Source organism: Chaetura pelagica, unplaced genomic scaffold (assembly GCF_000747805.2).
Source record: "Chaetura pelagica isolate M959 unplaced genomic scaffold, ChaPel_1.0 scaffold358, whole genome shotgun sequence".
In the NCBI taxonomy this organism is placed as follows: Eukaryota; Metazoa; Chordata; class Aves; order Apodiformes; family Apodidae; genus Chaetura; species Chaetura pelagica.
This window is the reverse complement of record NW_009954233.1, coordinates 1,087,982-1,098,283: the sequence shown is the minus strand read 5'-3', so window position 1 is coordinate 1,098,283 and position 10,302 is coordinate 1,087,982. Positions and strand designations below refer to the sequence as shown.

Here is a 10,302-nt window from a genome sequence, read left to right as displayed (position 1 = left end):
AGGAATGCCTGTATTATTAGGGAGCACGTTACAAACTGTGGTGTAATAAGTCTCCACAAAAATCAGTTCCATCTTGCCTGCTACTACTGATGCACAAATTTGTGTGGTGTGCCAGGCAGTATCTGAAACATCCTCCATCAGAATACAGGTCATGAGAAATTCTGCTGAGAAAGAGCTCAGATACCTTCGGGCACGATGACGTCTCTAAGAAACACTAATGTGCCTGGGGAAGTGCAGAGGGAGGTCTCCCAGGCAGGCAATAGTCTTCCCATTCTTCTACCTCCTATTCCAGGGTTTCATTCCCAGGCAACCAGGAGCAAATCCCAAATCATTTCTTCCTCCTACATGTTTCCCACCTGGGACAAAGACACTCAAAACCAGTGCCATGGCAACCCCATCAGCCACACAAGCACTTTAGTTCTTTTGGGAAAATGGAAATCCTGAAAGGAAGCTGGGAGATAAAGGCTTCTACTCCTTGTTTCCCACTGTTAGGACGTAATTACAAAAATAGTTGAATCTGAACTACTCTCTGGGTGAATAGGTTGTAATTTAAAAAATACTATGATGTAAAGAGGAAGAAAAAACAGGAAAACTCTTGAGTACATTAACATGCTGTGTAACCTCCAAGCTTAATGCTGGGTGTCATCATTACACTGTATGAAAAGAATATAATACATGAAAAATAATGATACATGAATGAACAGGAGAAAAGAGAAGTGGATTACCTCAGGCAGAATATGATCCAAACCCAGTCTTCTCACTGACTCCAGTGGACTTGAATCAGGCTTTTATATTTCTGAGAAATCCAATTTGGATTTTATTTTACAATAACACCAGAGTCTGATTCAGCTGAACGTGCAAAGAAGGCCTCCTGGGTGCAAATTTGATTTTAAACTCTACACTTCTTTGCCTGTTCTTATTGTTTCCTGAATGCTTTCAAGAAATAAAGTTAATGATCACACATCTTGGTCATGTTTGTCAGCTTATTAACAAAGGAGAACAGACTCTTTTCATCCCATTCAGCCAGAACTCTATCACCATTATACTTCAAAAACCTTCCAATTCAGGCTTGTCCAGAGAGCATTTTTTTCTATTCCTACATGAAAAGCTATTTTGGTGAGAAAATCATCAATATTTATTTAAATGATATTTTAACATGACAGCTTCATACATGCTTCTAGGATTTTCAACTTTGTATGCATAGCTCATGTGGTTTGCACCCTATCTTTTGATCTTTGTTGCTTTTTGCTCTAAGAATAAGTGTTTTTTTCTTCAACAGATGTTATTTGGGAATAACACTCATCATGGGAGTACCTGTAGTAGGCAACCAAAATAAGAAGCACAGATGTTCAGCATCTTTAGGTTCAAGACATCAATTATGGGGGAAGCTGAGCTTACAAAATGTCATCCCAGGGCCATCTGACATGGAAAAGCCATTAGGAGATAATGCTGCCTATTTACAGCCATGAAGAACTTCAGAGATTGTCCTGCTCTATGAGAGGACTCCCAGACTATACCTAACCAGATGCTCATCCCAGATGTTGAGAAACAAACATCTGGTGTCCCAGAAGTGGCACTATTCCCTCCTCTTGGCCTGGCAGAGAGTTCTCTCTGAGTGTCAACACTCACGCAGCAAGCAGAGCATCTTCTGCTGCCTGGATGAGCAGGGAAATGCTACAGCAGAGCATGTGCTTGGTGGCATCCTGCAAGCTGCTGCCCCACCAGGCATGTCAGCATTAGTAGGGGATGCCAACTCCCAGAGCTCTTTATATGGCTTCTGCAGTATATTTTCAGGAACAGTGCAGAGCCTCACAGAAATGGCCTTCATGATCCAGGACTCTGAATCTGATGCTCAAGTCATAGGACTTCAGAAGAGGGTCCTTTTCTAAGCAGCTCATTTCAGTCTAACAATAACCATTTGGTAGGTTAAACGTGGCAAGCCACCACAGCTCCAACCAGGAGTTCCCCTCTTTTCCTACTGCTGGATTAAAGGATGTTCAGAGACTGTTGGCTGTGGAAATAGTACCTCCTCCTCCCTCCGTACATCCATCACCTCTTCTAAAGCTGAAAAGATTAATTAGGGTTGCTGGGCTGCTAAGCCCCTGCTGTCATTAAATGCATTTCAGGGTTGTGTTTCTCCTTCAGTGCAAGTCAAGGGAAAGTACACTGCATTAGCTGGGAATGCCTATGGAATTCTGAGGGCCACCTGTTTCTCCATGTTCCTATCAAGTCTAGCGAGAAGGTCCTCTTAGTCTGAGCAGTCTGTTTCAACTCACTGTCACTTGCTGGAAGCACATCTCTGCTCATTCATATTCTCCTACCGGCTTCAAGATAGTTGATTCCTTCTCACTTCTGAGCACAGATAGAAATTGTCAATAATTTTCTCCAATTCAGACAAAAATTAGGACAGCACATGTAGTTTGGTAGGAGTGTTCCTGTTCCTGCTCAGGATTACATTCAACATGATGAGCTGACCAGCTTTCACACGGTCTGCTGTGTGACTCCTGTGTGACCCACTTCTTCACAAGGAAGAATAATCAAGAGTCATTTCTGTTCCCAGGGGAGAAATCTGCTTGACGTGTGTGGATGCTGTGTCACAACCTACTACATTTAAGTGGTTTTCAATAGCTGGGACTTCCCAGGAGAGGCCTTGGCTGCCATCCTGCAGAAGAGGAAGAGCTTCCTCTCTCCAGAAGAACTAACCCAGGCTCAGTCAGCACTTCCAACCAGGCTTACCCAGCACAATGCAGTAGCAATAAAGTGGTTGTATTTTGTATTATTTTAACATGAACTGGTTGGGATCTACTACTTCTCGCAGATCCCTGCATTGCCTCACGTTAGCAGAAGAAAGATCAGGTTCCAAAAAATACACTAAAACAATCCTTTGAATCGGCAGATGGATTATCCACAAAATAGAAATAACCACTCCTGCCACCAGCCTGACGAAAACACAGAAAATTACCTGCATTTCCCTGGTATCACAAAGCAAAAGCCACAGGCATTTTAAAAGCATAAAACAATCAGGAAATATTCAGGGCCATTTATATGCAAAAGATCATAGTCACACCAGAATGACTGGAAAAAGGTATAAAAAGGGACTAACTAATTAAAGGTCCTTCAATGAGCCTAAATCGAGCGTGCACACATACAAAGAACAAGATACCCACCAGTTCCAAGGATCTGTGCCACTTCTTTAAAGGCTCAACCTCTGGCATATTATTCTAGTTCCTTAACTTAAAAGATAATTGAAGTGAAAACAAAAAAAAACACAAACAAATGAAACTAAAAAAAAAGAGGAAGAAAAAAAAAAGAAAGAAACAACAAATGTGTTATCACTTCCTTTTTCTTTCTGAAATATTCCCATTTCTCAGCATCTTCTGCTGGGTGTTTTGAGAGCCTCTTCACTACGTGTAATGAAAGAGGTAAAATTAAAAAAATAAATAAATGTAAAAGGCTATAGAAGCATTTTGGTGTGTAAAGATGCAGAAGCTCCCCAGCACTCCTCCTGGCACAGACACAGAATCACAGAATGTTAGTGGTTGGAAGGGACCTCTGGAGATCATCAAGTCCAACCCCCTGCCAGAGCAGGATCACCTGGGGCAGGTCACACAGAAAGGCATCCAGATGGGTCTTGAAAGTCTCCAGAGAAGGAGACTCCACAACCTCTCTGGGCAGCTTGTCCCAGGGCTCCATCACCCTCACAATAAAGAAGTTTCTGCTTTCATGTTGAGGTGGAACTCCCTGTGTTCAAGGTTGCAGCCACTGCCCCTTGTCCTATCTCAGGGCACCACTGAAAAGAGATTGGCCCGTCCTTCTTGACACCCACCTTTCAGATATTGATACACATTACTAAGATCCTCTCTCAGCCTTCTCCAGACTAAACAGTTCCAGGTCTCTCAGCCTCTCCTCATACGACAGATGTTCCAGTCCCTTAATCATCCTTCTAGTCTCTGTTGGACTCTTTCAAGTAGATCCTTGTCACTCCTGAACTGGGGAGCCCAGAACTGGACACAATACTCCAGGTGTGGTCTCACCAGGGCAGAGCAGAGGGGGAGGAGAACCTCCCTTGCCCTGCTGGACACACTATTCTTAATGCACCCCAAGATACCACTGGCCTTCTTGGCCACTAGGGCACATTGTTGCCCCATGGGTAACTTGTTGTCCACCAGGACTCCAAGGTCCTTTTCCATGGAGCTGCTTTCCAGCAGGTCAACTCCTACTCTGTACTGGTACATGTTATCCCTTCCCAGGTGCAGGACTCTATCCTTATTCTAGTTGAACCTCATTAGGTTCCTTTTTGCCCAGCTCTCCAGTCTGTTCAAATGGCGAGGGAAGGAAAACCAAGGCCTGTCCATAAATGCAGTCCTACAGCATTCCTCAAACGAAGGAGGCAGGATTTCCCATCTGATTTCTGGAGTCTTGAATGTAATGCACTGCTGAGGAAACCAATCTCTACACAAAGCAAATGATGAAAACAAGCAGGTAGGTGCATGCCATACACTGTCATTTCAAGGCAGAAAGGCTAAACCTAAACTATCCAGGATCTTCAGGCACCCTAGTATCTTCTCCAGAAACTCAGATTTCTGGTTACAACCTTTCTAAGAGAGCTTCCTGAAACTACAGCACAAACAAATGAAAAGAATAAAGAAAAACAGGAAAGAGGAGATCAATCATATGTGTGCATATTTCTATGAGAACACAGTACATGAACCAACAGATGCTCCACCACCGTGCAATCATTGCCAAATCCTTGATCTTTACATAGTAGTTGTTGTTGTTTACTTAAAACTCCCACACTTGTTCTGCCCCCTTGTTTGAAAGAAGTCCACCACGCAGAAATACCAGGTGTCCCATCAGACTGAGAGCTTCTGTATAGCTCGAGTTGGAAGCTTTTACAAGAGTATCTTGTCAAGACAACAAAAGGCAGGATGTCCTACTTCACTGTGTGCAGGGCGGCTTTTACACAACGGTGCCTAGTTTGTATAACCTCTGACTACAAGCAATTTAAGTACTTTTTAATCTTCATGACTAGTTCGTTGAGTCATCTGTCATCTATTACTGAAACTTTGGATTCTTGTCTGTGTTGCCTCAATATGCAGCTGAACTTCTAAGGGGTCAGGAGACAGGGGTCAGGTACATGGCATTTCTGCCTCTGGCCAGGGCACCAGGCACGTGAGGTAGGGAGCAGAGGCAGAGGAAAGGCTTGAGAAAGGTTGTCATGCATCAATATGTAGCAGACTACTTAACCACTGCAAAAGGTTTCTATTTCCTGATCTCAAATGTGTGCAAAAGCTTTAAACTGTCAAACGTAAGCAAGAGAGATTTCCTGTGAGCATGAGTAACCCTTCCCATTTGTTTACTTAGAAGAGCTGCAATGTTGTTAACCCCTTACGTGGGCCAAACATTTCCTCAGCTTCACAGGCTTGGATTTTAAAAAGCATCTTGAGGAATTAAGGTTAAAGGCAACATAACTCACTCCTTTGTTGTGCCTAGTCTGACCCAAAGTGGAACTACCCAACACCAGTGTGGACAAGACTATAGCCTACTTTGTAAAAAATGGAGAATAGTGCCATGAAGATCAGGCTTTACCCAGTTGGGAGCAGTCAGTAACTGGGCTTGACCAAGGATAGCAAAAGGCAGCTAAAAGCAAAGAAATCACTCCAGCTTAAATGTAACCAGGAGGGAAAACTAACCAGCCTCCATCTATTTTTTTTCTTTGGAAAACAGGAAGATGGAAAAGACTTCCTGTTTTCTTCACCTGAAAATTCAAGATCCATGCAAACTCACCTCTAGAAGAGAAAACTCATTTAAGATAAATCCTCTCAGGAGAAAGTTCTAGGTACCAAGAGGAGTTGTAACATGTACAGCACCCTCCCAAAAGCACAGGCATGTCCTACCGCTGTCTGGGCCAGGATCAGCCAACCTTCTAGATATGGGCTGTTGAGAGCTTCTTCAGCCACTTTTAAAGCCAACATGAGCTGTATGTACCAAAAAGCAGTTTGCCAGCACATCCAACTGTTTGGCAAAGCAATAATCAAGAGGAATTTTAGTGTGTATCATGTCCATTAGAAAGGAGGTTAAAAATCTTCTGTCAAGACAAATTCACGTTTGATTTAGCTCAACAGGCACAGATATGGACACACAAACACCACTCCCCTAATGTTATAAATAACCTTACAGATCAGCAAATGACCCAAGTGATTAGCAAAGCCAATGCAGTGCCAGAATACATCAACATGGAAGCCAAAAGACCCCCTTTTCTATTTTGTGCTGGCAATTCTTCTGTGCTAGGTAGTTTTACCAAAGAATGTGAACTTTTGGGATGGAGGGGTCTCGGTGTCTTAGCACACCACTAAAATACAGCAGTAATCCAGAAAGTACAAACCATCCCTATTTTCCTGTCATGATAAGTTGCATGTTCTACAGGACTTGACCATACCTTGGCACCACTGAGCACCTTCAGCTAGGTATACATGGAGTTATCCACAAATCTGTGGCTATTAGTCTAGGAACTTGAAATTAAAAACATATCAACAGATCAGTTGGAAGCACAGTGGCAGAAAAGTAGGTGAACAGTTTTCCTTAAATATGTACTTCAAAGTTTCAAAGGAAGGGGAGGGAGAACTATCTTGCAGATAATAGGAAATAAATGCTAAAGTACTAGTCACAGGAAGTACAATAAAGTGACATAGCCTGGGTTCAGCTCTCTGACCTGCAGATTTTGCATCACACAAGATGAGATATGATGTTTCGTGTTTGATACATCAGTAAAACACTGTAACAGCATCCACCTCTTTGGTTCTTGGTTCCTCTTGCCAGGGTGACCTGTACGACACACTACAGAGATTTTCCCAGGCAGATGCTAAAATAACAACACACAGCATCATACAAACAGATCCCTCCTGCCAAAGAATGCAGCAAAGTGATCTGCAGGAAACAAGCTTTTTTGGTCTGAACTTCTTCATAAGCAAGAGATCAGCTACAGACACATGACTTTGACATCAACTAGTAAGATCACCATGAGTTACAAGAAAGTAGCTGCTGTTCTTCAGTGCTCCCTCTGACCAAACAGAGGAAAAGGAAGATGCTGAAGTCATTAAAACCCTCAAAGGACCAAATCCGAAACAACATTCAAGATTCTGAGGCTGGGCTCCTGATTCAATTTAATATTTGTATCTCATTCTAGTTCTCTGTGTTGTAAGTAGCTGCTCTTTCCTTCTCAAACCCTTTAAAGTTCCAAGAACACATGAACACAAAGTACAAATGGGAATTTAAGAAGCTGAGAGATGTTGAAAAAAAGGCAGAGCACTGAAGGGGAATGAAGCTGCTCTTTCATCCTCAGCCCAGAGTGTCAAAAACCTCTGTGTTCACTATACAATGTATTGGCTTGTAAGGATTTGTGTAACATTAAAAGGGGGGAAAAATGTACAAGCAAATGGATTAAACAAAAAAAAAATTATTCTCAGATGGACCAACCACATTATCTTCGAGACAGAGGGGAAACCTCGGATGTGTCAAAACATATCCCATCAAGACAACTGCCTTCAAATTGCATTAATTGCAATCAGCAGGAGGAGGAGAACAGTATCAGTTGTTAGGAGAATTCAGCTATTACTCAGAAAGAAACAAGACACAAACTTAAAACAGAAATTGCATGGACAGGCAAACCTTAATCACAGCTTAGAACATTAAAGACATATGAATACTTCTATTAACAGCCTATGCCCCACAGTATCTTACCAACTTATGCAGAGCTGAGACTTGCTTCCACTCAAATCACTAAAAACTTTGCCCTTGGTATAAGGAAGGAAAAGCCAAGCATTTTGCAGCATTTCCTGACGAGAACATTTCATGGCTGAGCTCTGCTCTCCCAATCAAAAGCACGTGTGCTGTGCTTGGCAGAGAAACCACTTGTATGAGACTAATGGCATATTTCAGCAAAACATTTACATGCTTGCTTTTCAAAGAGCTCAGTCAAAATTGCCTCTTTCAAAAGCTACTGTATAGCTATTACCTGGAACAGATTTGTAAACCATCAGCACAGGGGCACTGTACCTTCTGTATGGATATCAGGGAGAAGATCTGTGGGATGCTGTACTACAGCTGATCTCCTGTACACCATGTGGATTCTTCCCTTTTCTTCTTCCATCTGCTTTCCTCTTTCCAAAGGCTCAATGAAGTATTCATCCTTATCAGTTCTTATCATACCAGCCTGGTGAGGAAGGGAGAAAGCATGCCAACATATCATTTGAGAGTCTAAAGACCCAGCCTGATACTTTAAAACATCAAGCAGGGCAAAGAAGCACAAAACACTCAGCAAATTACCAAAAATTACTCAAATCACTGCTGGGTTTCCTCTGCATAGACTTCTTCCCAGAGGCAATAACCCTTGGCACTCCAGGGATGTTAATCTGGCTGAGGCCACTGTTCAAAGGCATTAAATGATCATCTTGTGTATGCGTGAGATACACAACCCCTTCAAAACCACAACTAAGACCAAAGTCCTCCAGGAGTTCACCATCTGCACATTATGCACAGCTATTTTGGACTCTAAACATGGCACACTGAGCCCAGAATGCTGCACTGTTCAGCTAATGCTTAATTCACATATATTCTGAACCCCATACGGCTCCAGCTCTTCATTTTACTTCATTGTGATCAGCAGAAGCCACATGTTTCCTACTTACATGAACACACACTGTTCTGTCCTGTAGCTACATAGCTATTGACAAAACTTCTTCCAGCACAGCAGGTGATAAACAAGAACATCATGTAGGGGGAAAATGGATACAGAATATTTGAAAACAGTGGAAAACACCAATGGAATATGTGTTTTGAGGAATCTGTAAGCTATTGTCAAAGACATTTACAGTCAAAACATGAATATTTGTATAAAATGTAGCCGCGCAACTGCTAACAAACATTATCCTTACAATCATCCTTTCATACAATGCTCTCCTGCCACTTGCTCCTACCAGCTGGGCCACGTGTTGGCTTTTCCCATACACCAAAGAAACCCCTTAAAGAGAGCTGAGCTGCCATGAGGTTGTGACTGAGTATTTCACTGCATCTTAAGGTAGGAATTACAGGCTTTGATGCAACCACAGGCACCTACAAAATATGAACCAAAAAACCCAAACCGAAAGGAGACGATCCTAACAGCTCTGCAAACTCCTGACAGAAGAAGTGCAGTTGCAGTGCTACACAGGTTGATTGTTTTCTCTATTTTTTCCCCAAAAAAACAATATTATCATAACCCAAGCTTAGAAGATTTGTCAAATACAATATAATTGTGAAGGTATATGAGAGAGGATTGAAATGAATATTTTAATAAAAGCATTGAAAAGCTCACAAACAGTACTTCACCACAAGCCTTCCATGCTCTGTATATTTTCTTCCATCTACACTCAAATTTTCAGTTAGTGCATTTCTTCAGATGTTGGCTAAAGGACATCCATCTAAATGCTACATTCTTCCTTTGATTCCATTCTGTGAGTAGCAGCAATAAGTGAGACTTCTGGTTGGATTAACTCAGATTAGCATCCCAGGTCAGTTTTTCATGTGGTTAGTGTACATCATCAGACTGGGCATAAACAAGTGCCCTTTGCATGTCAGTGGCTTATTTACTTGCCATTTTTCTGATCAAAATTAAGCTTTGTGCCTACAGTTGCTATGTTACTGGTGTAGACCTAGTCTTGGCATAAAGATATTCTGGTAAGTAACCTATATTCTATGAAGCTGTTGCCTGTGAGTTGGAAGTAGCTCTACCCAGAGGCCCTGCTCCATTTATGCTTTTCCTTGACTGTGTTAAAGCTATAAAGAAAAAGCCACAATTGTAGATTTGAGCATGGGTGTGTCTTGCTGTAAAAGGGATACAAGAATAATACACAAGCACCAAGTATGGTTTCCATTCTCATGGCTCTCCATAAAACACATGGACAGACCTAACACATTCCACCCCCTTCAGCCACAATTTCTTGTCTGCTTCTCAAAGCCTCCTCACTTCACAGACACTGATCATCCAGCCCTATTAATGCCAGACAGAAACAGTTGCTATTTTAAAAGCCTACTTACTCATTAAGAGGAACACTACCCAAAGCAAACATCCCATTTCACCTAATCAGGCTAAACTAATTACCTAGTGATTGATGAGGAAAAAAAATAAAAAGCAAATTGACAAAGTATAACCATTGAGATGAAAGGGCACCCACCGATTCAGGAGGACCTCTTCCTGCCAACACACCTGGCCTATTCCTATCCAGCACAATTCCTGAAGCACAGCCTGGGTTTTCCTGCAGAAGA

General features: G+C 42.1%; 1 protein-coding gene across 1 annotated transcript in view; it reads right to left on the bottom strand.

Moving 5' to 3' along the window:
• ADAMTS3 (ADAM metallopeptidase with thrombospondin type 1 motif, 3) overlaps positions 1-10,302 on the bottom strand; it is a 96,851-nt gene that overhangs the window by 62,429 nt on the left and 24,120 nt on the right. Inside the window, exon 2 of the mRNA XM_010003630.1 lies at positions 8,056-8,212. Coding sequence (XP_010001932.1) covers positions 8,056-8,206 — 151 coding nt within the window. The 5' untranslated portion in view covers positions 8,207-8,212. The remainder of the gene's footprint in view (positions 1-8,055; positions 8,213-10,302) is intronic.